Source organism: Panthera pardus, unplaced genomic scaffold (assembly GCF_024362965.1).
Source record: "Panthera pardus isolate Hobbes unplaced genomic scaffold, ASM2436296v1 HiC_scaffold_16, whole genome shotgun sequence".
Taxonomy (NCBI): domain Eukaryota; kingdom Metazoa; phylum Chordata; class Mammalia; order Carnivora; family Felidae; genus Panthera; species Panthera pardus.
Genome location: NW_026526721.1, coordinates 42,117,117 through 42,139,417, shown reverse-complemented (window position 1 = coordinate 42,139,417; position 22,301 = coordinate 42,117,117). Strand labels below are relative to the sequence as shown.

The window sequence follows — 22,301 nt, the reverse complement described above, 5'->3', positions numbered from 1 at the left end:
GAATAGTAGAAATGTGATCTTATATGCATTAATAACTATGCAGCTTAGAGTTATTAATATAATGTTGCAAATAACTCTTTCTGTTAAATGCATTTCTCTTGAAGTTAGACGGTTTCATTATAGTTTAGGGCTTTACTTTTTGTTTGCTTTTGTTTTGTTTCTGAAGTTTCAGAGACCATCTTTAGATGGTCTTTAGATTTATACCTTTCCCCTTTTCCTAGGAAAATTTATACTGAAATGATGGTATGTTCTTATATTTTCCCTTCAGGACAATTAGCAAGAGAAGAGCCCAAGACTACTGGGTAGAACACCCTTTTAGAACCACGTGCCCTTTTTCATAATTCCTGAAGTGGTTACTCTTACATGTTTTGTATCCACGACGGTCTGAATTCTTACTTATGTGGCATATCCTGAGCCAAGGAGACTTAACTGCAATATACTCCATCTCATTTTACCTGTGTTAACAGTTGTAAAACATCAGTTCAGTGGTATCTCTTAGATCTTCATGGCATGACCCATTTGAACCCATGTTCTGTGGGCTGCGGGGTGTTTTCCAGCTGACTTATTATAATTTCTTTCTATAATTTCCAATCTAATACGTATCTACTGCAAGATCTTAAAATTACTTTACCTCAAGGAGCCCGAGTTTTCTCAGTGGTCAGATGGATAACAGCAATTTACCAATACGTTGCTAGCAAGAAATAACATGAGATGATGTTTTGAAAGTACATAGAGGAATATGTTATGCTAGTTCTTTTTAGTTTTCTTCCCTGACTTCCCCTCTATTCCCATTTTCTTTTTTTCCTTCCCTTTTCTAGCTGCTGATAACAAACTTAAACAGTTTCCTTCAAATTTGGAAAGAGGACACTATAAAAACTGTGTACTAATATTACTCATGTCTATAGATGTGAAAATGCAGCAAGATTCTCTAAAATCTTTAGCTGCCGTATCTTAAAGAGCAATGGGGTATAGATACACATCCATGAAAAAGCTCTCTTCTTTTGTAAAGTTACACATGTAAAGTTACTCACTTTCTAAAACAAAAACTAAGTGTTTATACTGTTAAAATGGAGAAAAATTAGAATATCAAGCCTGCTTCAGCTACTCAATTTTAGGTAGGAATTTACATATTTTATTTAAAAACAAAAGATAATATTTGACTGTGAAAAATTAAAAGCTTAAAAAATAGTATTAATTCTTGTTTCTTAGGTTTATGTAATGAAGCTGTGTTTCTGCAGATATCAGTACTCTAGAAGCACAGACCTTTGATCACAGAGTATATTTGGATGAAGATAAATAACATTTTAATACAGTATTATGTATTCTGGGGAAGTGCCTTTAATAAAATACTTTGCTTTTTTTCTCCTTTTATGCTTCTCAACTTCCTCTTTTCTGGCTCGACTCAACTTTTTCTTCTCTTTGCTTATCTTATGTGGCAGCTTGGTAGAAAAAACAAGTGCAAACAAAGGAAAAAAAAATGAAAACACAAGATGTGGGCTCTACTCCTAGGTCTAAAAATTTCTACTGTGTCAGGTTAAGCAAGTTATTTAGCTTTTCAGGTTCTGCATTTAAATGTACACCATAATTATATTTTCTAACTTTGGACCTATTGGGAATAACAAATAAGTATATGTATGCAGATAGGTTTTTTACTGCACGGAACTGTCTTGAAATGTAAAGTATTATTATTTAACCAACTCATAATATAAAAAATATATACTTTTTATTATGTTTTATTTTTTGATTCATATTTTATATTTGGGTCTTTACTTATGTATATAGGCATATGCAATGAATCCCACTGCTGAAAACAGAAAAGAAATGCTCTACCTAACTTAAACCTTTCTGTCATTTGATTATGTGCATTCTAGAGGCCAGTGGCCCTAATTGGAAACAAACAAACAAACAAACAAACAAAAACTTTGTAATCCTGTCCTTGGTAAATCTAACATAATTTTACTAATTATCATAGCTCATTCAGAAAACTTGCAGCAAGATAAGGACACCTAAGAAATTAGACCACTAATACTAACACAGTGGGCAGTGTTTAGATTTAGAGATTCAGAGGCTTAGAAAGTGGTTCAATTTATCCACATATCCTATGTGCTGCACTGGAAACATAGAATTTGGTCAGAAATACTCTGGGGCTTCATTATACAAACATAAGTTTTTGAGTTGTGTTCTTTCCTTAGAAAATAGAATAAATAACTCTACCATTTATATGAGCCTTTAAAATATCACCTGATAGAATGGATGATTTTATTAATGGGAGAGAAAATTTTTGGAAAAATGCTAATTCTGAGCCTAAATATAAACGTTAGAAATAAGTTTTAGTTATTTAGTTCTTGCCAAGTTGGCGAACTAGCCCAAACTGCTGACTCCTTCTCTTAAAATCATCTCAGGAGAAACATTGGCATTCCAGGCCCTAATGATAACAACATAAAATGAAAAACAACAAGAAATGTGAGGAATCCATGGGTAAGCTGAAGTCTGGATTTACCTAGCGTGTGTGGGGACTGGGTGGTGACCTCTGAAGCAGCAGTGAAAAAACACATTGGAGAATTTACAAAATGACCTAAACATACAAATCAAGAAAAATTCTTAAATTTGAAACTGAATAGCAAAAAATAATAACAAAAATAGACATGGAAATAAGTTAAAAGGAAAACAAAACAAAAGAGAACATTCACAAAAGCAAAATTGCATTTGGTGCAAAGGTTATTAAGTTAGCCTGATCTTTAACAAGAATAATTAAGGAAAAAGAAAAAGAAGGAAAGAGGAAATGCCAAAATAGAAGGTGTAGGATAAAAAGAAGAAATACTAGAAGTCCAACATTGATTGAATTTATAATGGTAAAATAAAGAGTATCATAAAATAAAATATAATCACAAAATAATACAAACAGCTATACCAAAATATATTTGAAAACTTGATAAAATGGATACATTCCTAGAAAAGTAGGAAACATCTATAATTTTACATGAAGATATAGATAACTTGGTTATAAATAACTAGTGAAAAAGTAAAACCTCAACCAAAGCCCTCTTCTGGATCTCCTAGATCTAGATGTTTTAGAGATGACTTCTTCCAAATTAAAAAAAAAAAAAAAGTTAAATTTTCTCTTATAAAATTGCCCTAGAAGAGAGAATAAGATTCTATGCTGTGAGCTTATTCAGAAAGGCTGGTATAATCTTGATTCCAAAATCAGGTAAGGGGTGCCTGGGTGGCTCAGTCGATTAAGCGTCTCAGGTCATGATCTTTGGCTCAGGTCAAGATCTCATAGTTTGTGGGTTCAAGCCCCACACTGGACTCTGCTGACAGCTGGGAGCCTGGAGACTGCTTCGGATTCTGTCTCCCTCGCTCTCTGCCCCTCCCCCACTCATGCTCTGTCTCTCTCTTTCAAAATTAAATAAAAATTTAAAAAAGTCAAAATCAGGTAAGAACAACACAAGAAAATAATATGATATCCAATCTATCTAAAATGTATCAAAGAGAGTATATCATAATAAATTAGGTTTATTCCAGAAATTTAAGAGTGGTTTAACATCAGAAAATCTATCAATGTAATTATCCATGTAAATAGTATATTATTACTTCAGTTCATACAGAAAAAGCAGTTGATAAAATTCAGAGCTTAATTATAAAACCTTTTTGCAAACTATAATTTTAAGGGAACTTTCTGAACTTGGTGAAGGTTATACAGAATAACCATATAATTTACAAATTTTGATACTTTTGTCCAGGACCAGTACTACCCAGTACTAGGACTGTTCTGGAAAAATTGCCATGTATGGTCACTTTAATGATATACACACAACTGGAGAGAAAAAAAGAAGGAAAGAAAGAAAAAGAGGATGGGAAAAAAGGAAGAAAGAAGGAAGGAAAAACTCAAAATCTGCAGTAATTATACTTACTGGGTAAAGTTTAGATATAGTCTATGGTTGAGGACAAGAAGAGAAGTACCGGAAGTTATAGCCAATGAAATACGGAAAGAAAAAGAAATAGGAATTGTATAGCTCATGGGCAAAGTATATACCTAGCATTAATTATAACTGATGCAATGATACGCCTAGAAATAAAAATGATCCGTAGACAATATATTAGAACACATAGGAGATTTTTAGATAGCTCTAGGACTAGCCTATAAAAATCAGTAGTAGTTCTTACACAAACAGTAGTCCACTAGAAAATGAAAAGATGATACCTTTTCTATAGCTGCAAATTCTGTAAGATCTCTATAGAAAAAATTTTAAACGTGAATTAAGGATATAGAGGATGAACTGAAATCATGGAAAGATATTTCATGGTCTTGAATTGAGTAATGCTAAAGAGAGATCAGTTAACTGCAAATTGATCTATATATTCAAAGCAATCCCATTTAGAATTTCAGATTTTTTAAAGGAATTCAGTAAGTTCACTTTAGCATTTAAATCAGGGAATAAAAGTTCACCTATGTCTATATAAACCTTTAAAAATATAAAAGGAGGAAGTACCTCATCAAATATTAATTCAAAGCTATAAAGAAAACCATATAATATTGTCAGAACATGTAGACTAATCAACCTAGAGAGTTCAGAGACCCATGTATATATGCCAACCTAATATCTGATAAAGAGGACACCACAAATCACTGTGGGTTGTTGAGAAGATGGTGTGGGGGAGAATGGCTAACTCTAACCAGAAATATAAATCTGGGTTCCTAAGTACCACCAAATGTAATGGTGTATTCTAGGTGGAATAAAGACAAAAATGTTAAAGACAAACCATGAAATTAAAGAAATAACACAGTAGAATATCTTTGTAATCAACAGCATGGAAAAACACCTGCAAATTCACAAACCATAAGGCAAAGTATTTGGTAAATTTGATTACAACAAAGTTAGGAACTTCTCTTAAAAGAGACGTAAAAGTTTAAGAGACAGATAACAGAATGAGAGATGATATTTATAAATGTTTAAATTTCTGCAAACCCACATGAACAATAAATAACTGCCAATAGAAAAATGGTTAGTAAGTAATGAAAATTTTCGGAGGAAGAAACTCAAAAATTTTTTATTTCTTTATTAAATTTTTTAACGCTTGTTTATTTTTGAGAGAGAGAGAGAGAGAGAGAAAGAAAGAAAATGAGCAGGAAAGGGGTAGAGAGAGACACACACACACAGAATGCAGAGCAGGCTTCAGGCTCTGAGCTGTCAGCATAGAGCCCGACTCGGAGCTCAAACCCACAAACTGTGAGATCATGACCTGAGCCGAAGCTGGAGGCTTAACCAACTGAGCCACCCAGGTGCCCCTCAAAAGTTTTTTAGATGACATAACGGTATTCTGCATCTCACTAGAAATCAGAAAAACAATATGCGATGTCACTTTATTACCTATTCTGGCAAAAATTAGACAGCCAAGATATAGAAATCCTTATGCTCTCTGGTGGGAATGCACCTCTAGAGAGTCACAAAGTACCTGCCTATCTAATGATCTCACAATTCTGGAACCCCCAGGTATCTATTTCTTATGCATATACTAATGAGACACATATGAAGATGTCCATCACAGTGCACCTGTGGAGGTGGGATGTTGGGGGCAACCTGAGTATCTTTTATTGGTAGAGGGGATTATAAAAATGGTCGTTGCTTGCCATGGAGTAATGTTTAACAAGCAATAAATTAGAAACAATAACTTCTATGCAGCAGCATGAAGTGTTCATAAAAATATAGTACCCCCTTACCCCCTGACTTTGGATGACCCCTGGGATTGCTTTGATCAGTAGACTGTGGCAAAGGTGACAAAATGCCTCTTTCATTGGCCTGGCAGTTTCTGCTTTTTTCCTCTTGGAAGTTAGCTACCACGAAAGAAGTACCACTTTAGGACCAGCCTGCTAAGAGAAACCCAACCACAGTGAGAAGCCCTGAAACATGACATGTGTATAGAGAGAAATGCCAAGGAGCCTGAGCTGTCAGCCATGTGAGTGAAAAACCATCTGGGAAGTGGATCTTCGGATCCTAGCCACCCTGGCTGACTCTTATGTGCAGCAGGGACAAACAGCCCAACCAAACCCTTTCTAAATATTTGACCTAAAATTTAATCTAAAATGGAGTTGTTATTTAAGCTTCTGATTTTAGGGGTTGTTAGTCAGCAAAAGATAATAAAAATACTACTTTTTTAGTAAGTTGTGATGAGCTGTACAATGAAGTAAGATATATACATGTATATATACATACATATATATTTATATAATGTTGTCTTGAGGGACTATTAAGAAATGTTATGTTGTTGAGACTAAATGACTCCTAGTTAATTTAAAGTATATAAGTAAGTATTTTATTTTATTTTTTAAGTATATAAGTATTTTTATCTGTTATTTCAGCTGTTATTGCTGCCAGATTGCTCTAATTTCCCAGAGTTGTAGTGAGGAATAACATGAATGAAGTAAACCTACTTTGTAATACTGAGGCATTATACAAATATTATTATATTAATCTATATGCAACAGTAGGAGAAGTAGAAGTTGCCTAAAGTGACCAGAAACACTAAGTTAGTCTATTGATTTAATTATAGATGCTTTTAAATCAGGCTCTGATCTACAGATTTGAGGGTAACTCTAGGTCTCTGCTGCAGAATGAAGAACATAGACTTATTTGCGAATAAATTTTTTTGTTAACCTAAGATCGTTTCACTTGTTGCTTTAAGGTTCTTCTCTGAGAAGAAGCTTCCATAAATCTGTCTTTCCTTACTGTCATCTGTATGTATTGTCATCTTGCTTATAGATATTTAATTTTTCAAAAAGGTGGATGGAAACATTTAGGGCTCACGTTTTGAATGCTGAATCCTATAAATCCACAGGAACATAAATATTCTATCACTTTGGATAACTTCTACTTCCACCATGATTTCAGATGAGGTAAATGTATCTACTCTAAGATTACATTTGTGTTTCCAGATTGTCTTGGCTCTTTCCGAGCTGGATTGTTCACTGCTGCACGTCAGTCAACCGATGCCTACCCTGATCTAAGGAGCTGTGTCACTGGTAAGCTGTCGTCCATTTGAGTAACAAAGCAAAACAAAATAAAAATCTGCAAGTAAATACACCATGTAAATATAACTGATGTTTAAAATCAACGAATGAGCCCTACAAGACTTGTTATGCCCAGCAAAGAGATATTTTTGACATCATTTGGAAAAGTGTTTTTTCAAATGCATATGCTGCTCTTTTACTCAAAATAAATATTCCACCTAAGTTTTAAATTGAACAGTGTTCCTTGTTTACTAAGCTTTAGGTCATTGACTTCAGAATTTTATTCCCAAACAGTTTTATTTTGGATGTTGTTGCATAATCATGTAGTATGACCAAATGTTACGGTTGATTGATAGGTCAAAGTGGAGCCATGTTTATTCTTCTAACTTTTGGCATCAGTAACTTAAATGTGAAAACTGTTTGAATATCAAATTAGCCTTCTCCCCCTAAAGTTCACATAGGGCCTAGTGATAATTCTGGTAGATTATTTGTCTCTCATTACCCATTTTCCCAATTGAGAGTCAAAGAGACAAAGGTGAAATTGCAAGGTGTAAATTGGGATGTTTATCTAGTGAACACTGTACATATAGCATCGACATTATCTAAATATTCATTTATCTGCATTTTCTCTAATTTTAAGTTGGTTTTAATTACACAGGTAAAACAGTTTGCTGAACAAACATATTTAATTCATACTTTATTTATTTATTTTAAAGTTTATTTTTTGAGAAAGTGTGAGTGGGGGAGTGGCAGAGAGAGAGAGAGAGAAAACCCTAGTGGGGGAGGGGCAAAGAGAGAGAATCCCAGTCAGGCTCCAAGCTGGTAGTGTGGGGCTGATGTGGGGCTCAAACTCATGTACTGTGAGATCATGACCTGAGCCTAAGTAGGACGCTTAATCGACTGAGCCACCTAGGCACCCCTACTTTATGTATGTGTGTATGTATGTATGTATGTATGTATGTATTTATTTAATTAAAAAAAAATTTTTTTAACGTTTATTTATTGTTAAGAGACAGAAGTAGAGCATAAGCATGGGAGGGGCAGAGAGAGAGGGAGACACAGAATCCAAAGCAGGCTGCAGGCTCTGAGCTGTCAGTACAGAGCCAGAGGTGGGGCTCAAACTCACAAACTGCGAGATCATGACCTGAGCTGAAGTCAGACACTTAACCCACTGAGATACCCAGGCGTCCATACTTTATTTATTTTTAATTTACCAAAATATATGAAAATAATTTGATAACTTGCTAATTAGCTTGTTTTCTATCATTGTAACTAATACCTATTTTATTACTACTTTTCAAAAAACTTGATGATTTTATGAGGATGTTTGTTGAAAAATTGGGTAATTAGGTTTTGATTAGGTTTAAAACTTTTTTTTTTTTTTTTGCAAGTCACAGAAAATTCCTTAGCTAACTTAAGCAAAGGGAAATGTGTTAGAAGGATGGAAGGAACTTGCAGAGTTAACTGGGGAGGCTTGAGAAACAGATGTGGAAATGTACAGGAACCAAGGGACCATTGCAGTGTCTAGTGGAGGGAGAGAGATCACAAATTAGTAAAGAAGCAAATGGGCATATCATTTAAAATCGTGGTAAGGTGCTATAACATTTTATGAAGAAAATAGCCTTCCCCTGGGCATCACCAATACTCTGCTACCTGTTGTCCAGTGTCTGGAAACCACTGTTTTATGTATTTTGAGCAGGAAGATAAATCTAGTCCATGTTACTTCTTCTTAGCCAAATTGGAAGTCCCAAATTCATTTTCTGTTGATACTGAGTAGTTTTATTTGTTCTGCACACCTCACTGAAGCATTTTAAGGATCAAATAAAATAATTTATATGAAAAATATCAAATTACAGTTAAGTACTGTCTATATTTGCAAATAAAGAAGTAGTTCCCTTTTGCAAAATAATTATAAAGGTTTGTTTAGTAGAATCAGTTTTTTTTTTTTCAGGAAGTGATGTGTTTTCTTTCTTTTTTTCCTTTTTCTTTTAATGTTTTATTTAAATTTCAGTTAGCCAACATAAAAGCAATATTAGTTTTAGGTGAGCAATATAGTGACTTAATACCTACATACAACACCCTGCGCTCATCACAATTGTAACTCCAATTCCCATCACCCATTCAACCCATCCCCCCACCCATCTCCCTTCTGGCAACCATCAGCCTGTTCTCTATAGTCAAAAGGCGGCTTCACGGTCTGCCTCTCTTTGAAAAAGAATGAAATCTTGCCATTTGCAGAACCGTGAATAGAGCTGAAGGGTATTATGCTGAGTGAGGTAGGTCAGTCAGAGAAAGACAGATACCATGTGACTTCATTCATATGTGGAGCTTGGAAAACAAGGCAAACAATCATAGAAGAAAAAATAGGGGCGCCTGGGTGGCTCAGTCGGTTGAGCGTCTGACTTCGGCTCAGGTCATGATCTCGCGGTCCGTGAGTTCGAGCCCCGCGTCGGGCTCTGTGCTGACAGCTCAGGGCCTGGAGCCTGCTAAGGATTCTGTGTCTCCCTCTCTCTGACCCTCCCCCATTCATGCTCTGTCTCTCTCTGTCTCAAAAATAAATAAAAACGTTAAAAAAAATAAAAAATAAATATGGACTCACTTTTCTATGAAAAAGTGTCACTTGAAGGAAGGGGTTGTAATTTTTTTTGGTATTGATTACAGGCTTCGTGCACAGGATTTCTATTAAAGGGCATATCATTCTTTTTTTACCATGGCACGTGGTAAAATTAAATAGTTGTCTATCTCCTTCAGCCATTCCAGACCAGTGTAGTCCTCTACCATGCAATGAAGATGGATATATGAGCTGCAAAGATGGCCAAGCTACATTCACTTGCGTTTGTAAATCAGGTTGGCAAGGAGACAAGTGTGAACATGGTACGTATGGTAAACCCGCCTGGCTCGTCCGGATTGACCTCCTGGGAAGTTCTCCAAAGGCTTTATCTCTTTGAAAACAATCCGTTCTTCCCTTCTTAGATATAAATGAATGCAAAGATCCCTCAAATGTGAATGGAGGTTGCAGTCAGATATGTGATAATACACCTGGAAGTTACCACTGTTCCTGTAAAAGTGGTTTTGTTATGCTTTCAAATAAGAAGGACTGTAAAGGTAAGTGTGAGAGCAAAGTTCCGCTACAGGAATTTCCCCCCGAAAATGCTTGGAACTGTCTGGTTCTAAGTACTTCTAATATATATACGTTATTATCCACCTTGAAGCCTTATGATACTAGGGGACTGCCTTTTAGGTTAATGTTTATACTCATATTTTGTTATTTATAGAATTTTTCAGTGTTTTCTTATTGTATTTTATTACTGAGTATTTTATTGTTTTCTTACTCTGTGTGTGTGTGTGTGTGTGTGTGTGCCTGTGCACGTTTGAATAAAGAATTTCATCAAATGGTGATAACGTGAAGTCTCAGTGCAAATCCTTGCTTACTAGAGTCTTTGCAAAACCATTGTTGGTATCTTTTGTCAGACACTATAATATTATGCCCTTTATTCCAATAAGGTAAACATCTATACAAAGTATACACCATCTATACAAAGTAGTGCACCATAATCCAATCCTTCATAACCTCTTCCACTGTAGGTCGTATTTCCTTGTTAGAAATACCTTTTGCATATCCAGTATAAACCTTTCCTCTTGCACCTTATCTCCTGTTGCAGTTTTGGGAAAGATGAAGAACTTGTTTTCTTTCTCTTTATACATTTAAGATCTCATCTTTGGTCATAACAATTTTTTTCCTTCAGATTAAAAAAAATTCCTGTCAGGTTATTTCAGTAAGTCATTTTACTAGTGTATTTCTTTTGTTTTTCTTTGTCTTTATGTTTCCCTTCAATTTTTACTTTTTCTTTCTGCCTGTTGTCCTTTCTATTTGACTCCTTTATCTGCCATAGGTAAATATTCAAATATTTGTGCTAGGTGTGTGGATGACTAAAAATGAAATCTCCCAGTCTGGAGTTAAATTTTGCCTTTAGAAATTGGGAGCAATTTTCCCTTTCCTTCCTTCCTCCCTCCCATGCCTCCTTCCTTCCCTCCTTCCTTCCTTCCATTCTTCCTTCCATTTTTCCTTCCTTCCTTCCTTCCTTCCTTCCTTCCTTCCTTCCTTCCTTCTTCCTTCCTCCTTCCTCCTATTCCTCTTCTTTTTGCTGTGAGGTTGAAAATTTAGTAAGTTAAAACATAAAGTATCCTTGTTCAACTTTATTCATATCTGCTTTGGGAAATCCCCAGATTGAATTCCTATTCAAGAGATGATCTGTCCCTCATCGTACTATAATGTTTAGTATAATTTACTATATTATTTAAAGTGCAGTTAAATGACTCTAAAGTGAACTGCATTCATTAACAATTATTCCTGAACCATTGTCCCAATTTGTGACTATACATCTTTCTCATCTGCCTATTTGAAGGTCTGTTTGAGGTTAGAAATTTAGAATACCAGTATTCTTAGGACACATTATAGAAAGCCATCATAATGCAGGAACCATATGCATTCTATAAGCAAATAATACCCATTTATACTTCTGCATCTTAGTACTTGAATGGTCTGTTCTTCTAAAGAAGTTGTAACTTATATTTTTAATTAAAAGGTATTTAATTCTTATCCATTGAGTTAATACACATGTATACAAATTATTACAAGAAGTTCTCACACACAGAATGTCCCAGATGACCAGAACATGTGTTCTGGTATACTTCATTTACGCAGTCTTTTTTTCAAATATTTTTTTCTTATTAATCTGTTTTTTTTAATGTTTGTTTTTTTTGAGAGAGAGAGAGAGAGAGAGAGACAGAGCATGAGGTGGGAGAGGGATAGAGAGAGAAGTAGGCACAGAATCCAAAGCAGGCTCCAAGCACAGAGTCTGATGCGGGGCTCGAACCCCTGGACCGTAAGATCATGACCTGAGCTGAAGTCTGATGCTTAACTGACTGATCCAACCAGGCATCCTGATTTACAGTCTTTATCTGTAAACTAGGTGATAGAAGAATATGTGTATAGCTATTACAATAAGGCCTTTGCCAAGATGTGGATATGCTTGAGATCAAGTTGCCAGTAATTGTCTAAAAATGGAAGAATGAAACTTTTTATCAGACATTAGATGTCAGTGTAGAGTAATAAAATCAACGTACTATAACTTGGACTCATATGACTTAAATAATTCTCTGCAATATGCCTGAAACCAAATAATTTTAGTCATATGTTTTTACTATTTTATTTTTAACATTTATTTATTTTTGAGAGACAGAGCATGAGCAGGGGAGGGGTAGAGCAGAATGTAAAGCAGGCTCCAGGCTCTGAGCTGTCAGCACAGAGCCCGATGCAGGGTTCGAACTCATAAACCATGAGATTATGACGTGAGCTGAAGTCGGTTGCTCAATCCACTGAGTCACCCAGGCGCCCCTACTTTCATTTAAAAATATGGATTTTATAGCTCTTTTTAAAAAAATGAATATTTTATTTGAGGTAATTGTAGATTCACATACAGTTGCAAGAAATTATAAAAAGAGATCCCATGTACTCTTTGCTGAGTTTCCCTTAACAGTAACATTCTACAAAACTACAGTACAATATCACACCTATGACATTGACATTGATACAGTCATGATACAGAAAAATTCCCTTACCACAGGAATTGATTCAATTATTTCTGTGCATGCTTTTTTTTAGCTAGAGTATTATCTGAAATTTTGGTTATTAGTCTGTGAAAAAATTAAACTCTCAATTTTTTAGAGTAGAAAATATTTTTCCTATTCTGAACTTGTCTGTCTCCAGAGATTACAGATGAGAAAAGTTCACTAAAATAATTACATCTCCATTGAACTATTTCTGTCTCTTGCTTTGTTTTTCTCATAGATGTTTTTATCTAGTGACTAGCTGCAATCAATACTTTATTTCCTACTCTACCATGTAATATAATAAATGTGTCTGAAATTTCTGGATATTAATTTAGCACTAAAGTTTGTATTGGGATTTTATAAATACTTTGAGACCTTACTCAATTCCATTTTAAATTTGAATCACTCTTGAATACTTTAGCCAGCAATAATAGTATGCAGATTTAGCTAGTGTATATTTCCAAAGGAAAAAGTGACTGATGAGCCACCTCTTTTTTATTGTTTATGATTGTGATAATACAGAGTGAATCTACTTTTAAGAACATACTTCAAAAACATGCATTTAGGGGTATATATTGAGAATATGGTGAATCTTTTCTCCCATTTATTCATGTAATGTAACCTGGTAGATAAGAAAATAACTACAGCCCTCTCCTTTTACATAACTATAAAGAACATAGCAAACATCAAATTCCCTGTATGTGTGTATGAAGAAATCATATTTAGTAAACTAAAACATGGTGACAGATTTAAAATTTTGTTATTCCCAGGCCACTCTCTTTTCTCATTATATATATTAAACTAGATCCAGGAAACACAAATCAAGCATTCTTTGCTAGTATTCTCTGGTATGGGAAAAAATATTTTTTTTTAATCTGTTGGTTTCATTTATAGATGTGGATGAATGCTCAATGAAGCCAGACATTTGTGGCACAGCTGTGTGCAAGAACATTCCAGGAGACTTTGAATGTGAATGTGCTGAAGGCTACAGATATAACCCCACATTAAAGTTTTGTGAAGGTAGAGTTGTGGTGGTTATCATTGTTGATGGCACAGAGGGTGGGTTTGAGTCCTGCTTTCCTATTAGAAACACTGGTTCTGCTTGGAATTAGCAATCAGATGTTCTACGATGGCAAGCTCCGTGATGTAGCTTGGTCGGTTTGGGGGTCATTGGCTTCCTTCAAGAATAACAGTATGTAAGACACATGGTCTTTAGGTCTGGGGTTGTGCAGTCTGTTTGCCCTCAAAGCTGTGTATGAATTGGAGATCTTCTGTGGATGATAAAAATACATTCACATCATTTAAATAATATTCAAAGACGAAAAGCATTTCAACCTGGAAGGAAAAACATAAGCAAATGAAAGATAAGTTGAAAAATCACACAGGTGTTACATGGATGGTTAGAAACCTTCAGGTGTATGCCAAGCTTTTGGATGATTTTCTGTGCGTGTATTATTATGTCATTTATTCTCAAATAGGAAATGACGTAGTTCTGTGATAATTAAATACGTGTAAAAGATCTCATCATAAGTAAATGATAACTGAGCTCTAGAAATTTGAGAAGTATTGATTAGTACTGTCAGGACCTGCGCATTTGGGAGAGCCCTTTGGACTCATTACTTCATTTGGCTGAAGGCACACTGCCAGGTGCGCCCCAGAGGCTTAGATGTTTGGGGGATTTTTTTTTTTATTATGGATATATGCAAATAGACTCATATCCTCCTTTAAATTTTGTAAAATTTCAAAATAAACTTAATATCATAATTAAAACTAATCAAATCAATAGTGATTTTTCATAGTGGAGACATATATACATATATATGCATATATATATACATGCATATATATATGTATATATGTCTCCACTATGAAAAATGTATATATATATATGTATATATGATATAAGATACCCTTTTAACCATTTTTAAGGGTACAATTCAGTGGCATTAATTGCTTCCACATGGTTATGGAGCCATCAAGGCTATCTGTTTCCAAAACTTTTCATCATCCCAAACAGAACTCTGTAACCATTAAGCAATAAGTTTCCCCTCCTTCCTCTCCTAAACTCTAATCTACCTTTTGTCTCTATCTACTTTTTTGGGAGATAACCTTTAATCTAATTCCTCTCTATATTAATTTGCCTAAATCAATAGTAATTCCAGAATAGGTTTTTTTTCTCAAATATATGTGCTTCTCTTGATATTTTGATGTTTTACCTCCCATACACTCATCAAAAATTATACCCTCCACATACCATCTCTATTCTCCCACGACTCCAGACAGAAATTACTGTGGTAATATTCAGATTTATTATTAGCCAACTTCATTGTGTATACTGTAGTTTTATTCAAGAATGACAGACTTTTTTTAAAAAAAAAAGATGCATGTGTGGTACCTATGTACAATATTCAAAGTACTTTATATGTCATTTATTTTTTTTTGTAAATCGTTTATTACTTTGGATTTGGCAATAGGTTCTTTTTTTTTAATGTTTATTTATTTTTGAGAGAGAGAGAGAGAGCACAAGCAGGGAAGGGGCAGAGAGGGAGAGAGGGAGACACAAAATCCGAAGCAGGCTTCAGGCTCTGAGCTGTCAGCCTGAACCGTGAGATAATGACCTGAGCTGAAGTCAGATGCGTAGCTGACTGAGATACCCAGGCACACTGAATTATATGCCAATTAATTTTAATGCTAAGGGATCACTAATTTTGGAGTTGTATGTTGAGGCATTTTATGGGGGAATTTATATGCCATGAATATATGCGTTTATGTACTTGGGAACTTTCAAAGATTGCAGGGTTCATTCATTGAAAATAGCAAGGATCCTATGTAGCTCTGAAGTGGACTTTAGATGAAGCGTATCATTACAACTTTCCAACAATGACTTTCTCAAAATATGGAGTGAGGACAGGGCCATATCAAAGATTTCACGATATGGGAGATTATAGTACCGTGAGGTGTGTTTTTCTTTTTTAATTGGTAAGAAATAAAGATATAACCTTAAATATATTGCCACCATTAATCACTGCATTATGGGAAGTCAAATGATCTCGATATTATTTAATACCCGATTACATTAACCTTCAGTTAAAAGGGATCTTTTCCCCCTTCCCCTCTCTTCACTATCTGCTCCTCCTCCCCTTCCTCTCTTCTCCCTTCCTTACCCTTCCCTTTCTTTTCTTTCAAGAAAAGAATGGTGAAGCAGTCTTAATGGAATTTATTTAGTAAGAAATGATAGTTATCCTGAGACTCTTAGTCCTTTTTCCCTCAAATTCAAAAATTGGAAAATTAGTGTAGTTGTTATATTTTTACTAATAATTTATTGCTGCAAGTTATACATTACATTTGTTGCTTTAGGTGTATAAATAGATAGGCATTACGCTTGTAACTCATTTAACTTTCTGCCAAGTGTTGAAATGTGATTTCATGTCACAGAGATTCCTTTCACTAAAGAATCTATTATCACTGATTATCTTACACTAAAATCAGAATACTCCTCTTGGATTGAACATGTAGAAGATATTAAGATTTATGTTCTCTTTTACCCCAGATGTGGATGAATGCTCTGAGAACATGTGTGCTCAACTTTGTGTCAATTACCCTGGAGGTTACTCTTGTTATTGTGATGGGAAAAAAGGATTCAAACTTGCCCAAGATCACAAGAGTTGTGAGGTAACATTTTGCAACGTTAAACTTCCCGTCTCTTTTCTAAAATGAGAGAACTGGGTACTTATTTCCATGTAGCTGAGGTAAGTCGGGGAAATACAGATATTCTATAATAATTGCTAGAGATCTAGCAGGCTCAGAGTCACAGCCTATTTACTAATTTTGGTCATGTAAGCCATAAATATTGGGGATAATTAGTGACTAGGTTTGAAAAAGGCTGCAAGGTCATAGTTCAGAGAGCACTCATCTGTATAGCCTATACGTTTACAAAATCCAATGTGTATGTTTATTTAAAAAATTAAGACAAGCTGAGGTTCATACTTCTCTTTGTGAGGAAAAAAATCTTATGTAGAAACCTTAGCGGAAACATTTTCCTACATATACTTTATCCCACTCTTGACGAGTCTGATCACATTTTGTCATGTTGGTACTTGCAAGAGGGCTCATAAAATCTCAGGTGGAAATAACTGTCAGGATAGGATTCAGTGAGGTTTAAGTACATCAAAATTCAGAGAGGTTGATTTTGTTAATCTGTATGTCTCAAACTTGCTTTTAGTTACTTGGATTTAATTCATTATTGATCCAGGAATTGAATGTTGGGGGTAGCTTTTCCTTCACTGAAATAAATAGGTCAACATCTGAAGCTTTTCTCCCCCTAACTAAGGATCATGTGTTAGTGATTCTTGGTCCAACTCCGGCATTTCTTTTCATAAGTGAAGGTAAAATGTTATATGATCATGAAGCAGACAGTAAGAAAAAAAAACAAAAAGCAAAAAAACAAAAAACCCCACCTCAATAATGATTTAATCATGTATATACACAAACCTCTGTATGTGTTACCAAGATAAAACTGTCTATGTCCAAGAATGAAACATTCAATATATGCTACCTCCTTGGTAAAGACAGGGAAGGTGAGATTATACTATATCTATGTAGTAACTTTGATTTTATTGAATGAAATTCCATGCCGCGTGAATGTCTACTTTGTAATTCAACCTTTTATTATTTTAGTATTCATAGTAGTTACACATCACCATCTTCCTTAGAATAGGTTTGTTAAAGTTCTAAGAGGAGATGAGATGTTTCCGTGCCGTGTGCACAGTTCCCCCAGAACATCCCTGTATGTATGCCTGAAAACTTATCCCTAAAAATCTTTCCATTCTATTATTTTTTTTATTTTTTGAATGTTTATTTATTTTTGAGAGACCAAGAGAGACAGAGCATGAGCGGGAGAGGAGCAGAGAGAGAGGGTGACACAGAATCTGAAGCAGGCTCCAGGCTCTGAGCTGTCAGGAAGGGGGCTGATGCGGGGGTCCAACTCAAGCTGTGAGATCGTGACCTGAGCTGAAGTTGGACGCCTAACCGATTGAGCCACCCAGGCACCCCAAAATCTTTCCATTTTAATGTTTGGTGTTACTCTTAGGAAAAAAATACTTGATATTAAATTTAATGACTCTGAATCACTTTTTTGTAAATTCCTTGGAGACTAACACAATCTATTTGCTTGTATTTATCCTATCTAGGTTTTCTAGGCATTCTCTTTGATGCTGTCAGGCTGAGTCCAAGAACCTGGGTTGAGGTGGGGCGGGGTGTCCCCACGGGATGATCCAAGAGGTCCCTTGGCTTTGCAAAGTGTAGAAATCAAATGCAAACCGGAGAAAGTGAAAGCAGAGTTTATTGAATAGCATGAATAACAGAGTATAGCAGACAGAGTGTCTGGGGGACACAGGAAGGAAAAGAGAATGAGTCTCTTCGTTGTTTAGGGTTAGGGGTTTATATTGGAAAGGGTCCAGGATACATGTTCCTTCAGGAATCTAGGTAGGGTCCAATCAAAGGCAAGTGGTGGTGGATAATAGTTGTTATTTTATAATCATAGAAGGTAGGGGGTGTTGATGCCAGCATCAGCTGGGGTTTATTCGAGGCTAATGTCCTGCAACATGTTTGGGATCTGGTTCTTCTTAGATGTTATCAGGTGTTTGGGGGCCCTAGGACAAAACTCAGAAAATGATCAACTTTCTTGTTTCCCCCCTGGAGTGGGAATATGGCTTCTTTGGTTTCTATATAGACTCAAAGTGAAATAGAGAACATGAGTAAATAGGGCCTGGCAAGAAGACAGCAGAAATGGAGCCTTTCTAAAATGAATTTCCTTCAACTTCCCTACTTCAGCTTCACTGTCTAGATAGTATATTTTTGCTCAGAAAATTTTTTCTTAATAAATGAATGAGTGTATGAGATGCTACTTATTGGTATATTAATTCTTCCATGATTTCTGACTCCAGTTTTTTTTTTTTTTTCTTCCGATGTAATTCTTTGAAAGCATCAGAACTGCAGTTAGTTAAGGGGATACATGTTGTTACTGGAAGGAAAAGGTTGTGTTTTGGGCTGAGATTTGCAAAGGAAATATTAAGGACAAAAATATAAAGCCACACACATTGAACAAGAGTTTAAAACATGTGTTCTGGGAGGTTTTACTTATGGACTATATAAGGAAGTAAAAGCTGTTGCTTTATTACCAAGGGTGTTCTTTATTTAATGTATCCCAAAGAATACATTTGACAAGATCACTAGGAACCAGAGAAAGAATGTATAACCTGACACAAACAGCAAGCAATAATCTATGCATTTTTTTATGTGCTTTGTTTCCTTTTCTCCAGGCTGTTCCAGTGTGCCTTCCCTTGAACCTTGACAAAAATTATGAATTACTTTACTTGGCAGAGCAGTTCATAGGGGTGGTTTTATATTTAAAATTTCGTTTGCCGGAAATCACCAGGTGAGGTACTAATGTCAGTGATGATCTCTAGAGGTAAGCAGGTAAGGACAGAAGAAAAGTGACCAAAAAGGTTTGAAATGTATGAAATTGCACTCCCAATTAGATAATTTAGATATATTATCAATCAGATAATTTAGGGAACCCTAACATTAATTCACCCCTTCACACATGTAATTTTCATGCTAAAATCATTTGGGTCTTTCTAGGCTGACCTTCCCCAATGATCATTGTACCTTAATCCATCCTTCTTCCATTTCTAGTGAATACAAATTTACTAAGAAGTTGGGAAAGTAAATTTAATATATTTGTCAAATTTTCATTCTTCTTTATACATGTTATAAAAGCTAAGTAAAAAGAAAATGCTGGAAGTATTGCTTTCAGAATATAGCTGTATTCATAATTACTAAGGAAAATTCATAAGATTGTGTAAGTGGTATTTTAAAGAAACACATCACATGATTTTAGTTGATTGAGTAGCTTATCTGCTATTCCTGTAGTTAGGTTGTGTCTAGGGAAAGAATAGTTGTTGATGATTTAGAGTCATGATTCTCCTTTAATTATCAAATTTTCTAAGAGTCATATATGATTGAAACTAGAAAAAAGGAAATTAGAATTTTGTTGTAATAATAGAAAGGGAATGTATTTAAGACTGATTACAGAATCCATATTTTAAAATATTTTAATTAGATAAGCATGCATATGTACAATTTAATTCATTAGATACATGAATGATTATTCATTAAATAATTCACCTAAATTCATAGAAATTGTATCCTTAAGGAACATTATTCTAAAATTCACTAATGCAATTGTGCTCCTTGAACACTCTTTTATCTACCAAGACTTGGTTTTCCCCTTTAATATCTCAGAGCAAATAATGTCATCTAGTGACATAGACTGGAGACATTTCCTTGCTAAGATAATAATGAGAATGAGAGAGAAAAAGGTTAATTATTGCATACCTTTAGTCACTATCAGGAGGATTCATTTCTGACAATTCACAATAGCTTGGGCTGTAACACGGAATAACATAAGCCAAATTATTATTTTTTCCAGTATTTATTTGTCCTTTATTTATATAGTTTAAACTTTTTTATTGAAGTTTAATATATATGTGTGTATAGAAATAAACACGTATCTTAAATATACAACTTGATGAACTGTTTATAAACTGCCACCTGGTAACCAACACAAAGAATAACTAGTGCTTTGTTGTGGCTTTTTTCCTTTTTTTTTTTTTTTTTTTGCAAATTCCTTCAGCTCTGTCTCCAATGATCAAATACTTGTCCTACCCTAAAGTTAACAAATTCACTCTTCTTTTTCATTCTACAAAACTTCAGAGAAAGAATGAATTGTTCCCCGGGGTATGCTGATGTATTCCAGACAGAAAGAATGTAGAACACAACTCTTTGTGTTACTGGTGTAGCATGATTTTGCAAAGAGAAGGAAATTATCTCCCTAAGAGGATCAACTTCTGGAAGATCCTGAGCATACGCAGATTTGGGTTTTGACAAGATAATACCTGCTTCACATCAGCAAAATGTGATGATTATGAAAGAGAATAGAGGTCCTTATCCTAAGCAAAAGTAAATAAACAAAATAATCTTAGTTCAGTAAATCCCTACTACATTGTTATCTGTCCAACATACTTCCCTCCACATAACCTCTTTAAAATATTTCTTTGGAATTCTAAAGATTAAAACATTTATTTCATCAGCCTTTCTTTGTTCTATTTGAAGTTAAGTCTGTTCCCCATTGCATATAGTGCCTCTATGGGGATTCTTTCTTGCCTTTCTTGCAAATTATCTGAAGTCCTGACTTTTTTTTTTAACTTAAATCACCTTTATTTTAATTTAATTCAAGTGACTAACAGTTATACAACTATTTTTTTCTATTCCCTGTTTGTCTTTTTTCAATCATTTTGATTTGATGGTTTCTTGGAAATGTTAATGCTAATTTTCATTACAGTGTCATAGGGCACTAATCAATACATGTTATTTTTTCTTAAAATTTATTTATTTATTTTGAGAGAGAGAGAGGGAGAGGGAAAGCATGGGAGGGGCAAGGAAAGAGGGGGAGAGAAAGAATCCCAATCAGGCTCTGCACTGTCAGCGTGGAGCCCGATATGGGGCTCAAACTCATAAAATGTGAGATTATGACCTGAACCAAAATCAAGAGTCGGACGCTTAATTGACTGAGCTGCCCAGGGGCCCGGATACATGTTAGTTTTTAACCCAGCATTTATAAGATATTTCCTCCCCTGTAATAGCTACATATATACTCAGTGTCTTAATAGCAACAGACATTACCCAAACTCAGGTACCCCCAAACATATGACTAGACTATATCTTTTCAGGTCTCCTTCCATGTGCTCTAGTGTAGTGATTTATACAATTAAAGCTTTGGAGAACGTTTTTAAATCAAGCTAACAGATCTATCTTAGAGTTTTTTACTTTACTTTTCTTACCGCACACAAAGACTTAATTATGTTTGCAGTCATCCAGATGCTGTTTTGTATATCTCTGTGAGTGATTCCTTCCTGACATATATGAAGTCACAGGGAAAACAGGCCTTTTGATGTATAAACCAATCATGAGATGGTAACATCTTTTACTAATCAAGGATACAGCCAAAAAAAAAAAAGGAATCTTAACATCAGATTATATAGTGTATAAAAAGCTCCAGGAGAGATACAATATATCTAATATTTTGTACATATGTATGAATTCCAGCATTTACAAGAGTACCTTCAAAACAAATGCCAAAAAAAGATGAAAAAGTACCAAAGCATCTGTTCACTGGAGAAAAAGTCTCCAAGAATACGAAAGAAAATATAATACCTTGATTTTGAGCATACACAGAGCCAGAGATAACACATGAACAGTCTAATCGTGCTCTACTTTTTTACTAATTCCAGGAAAGAAAGAAATACTTGACTCTTTCAACATATTACTGTTTCTAGTATAAGAGAAAAAGAATAATGCATTAAGCATTCCCTATTTCTCTATTAAGGCTCTCTCTTTGCCCATTATATAGATTTTCAGCTGAATTTGATTTCCGGACCTATGATTCAGAAGGTGTTATCCTGTACGCAGAATCTCTTGACCACTCATGTTGGTTCCTGATTGCTCTTCGTGATGGAAAGATTGAAATTCAGTTTAAGAATGAATATGCAACCAAAATCACAACTGGAGGCAAAGTTATTAATAATGGTTTATGGAATACGGTATGTTTTATAGATTT

General features: G+C 34.8%; 1 protein-coding gene across 1 annotated transcript in view; it reads left to right on the top strand.

The window, feature by feature from the left end:
* PROS1 (protein S) overlaps positions 1-22,301 on the top strand; it is a 69,523-nt gene that overhangs the window by 26,708 nt on the left and 20,514 nt on the right. The window contains exons 4-10 of the mRNA XM_019429961.2: positions 6,935-7,021; positions 9,761-9,883; positions 9,983-10,114; positions 13,517-13,642; positions 16,173-16,294; positions 18,943-19,058; positions 22,095-22,284. Coding sequence (XP_019285506.2) covers positions 6,935-7,021; positions 9,761-9,883; positions 9,983-10,114; positions 13,517-13,642; positions 16,173-16,294; positions 18,943-19,058; positions 22,095-22,284 — 896 coding nt within the window. The remainder of the gene's footprint in view (positions 1-6,934; positions 7,022-9,760; positions 9,884-9,982; positions 10,115-13,516; positions 13,643-16,172; positions 16,295-18,942; positions 19,059-22,094; positions 22,285-22,301) is intronic.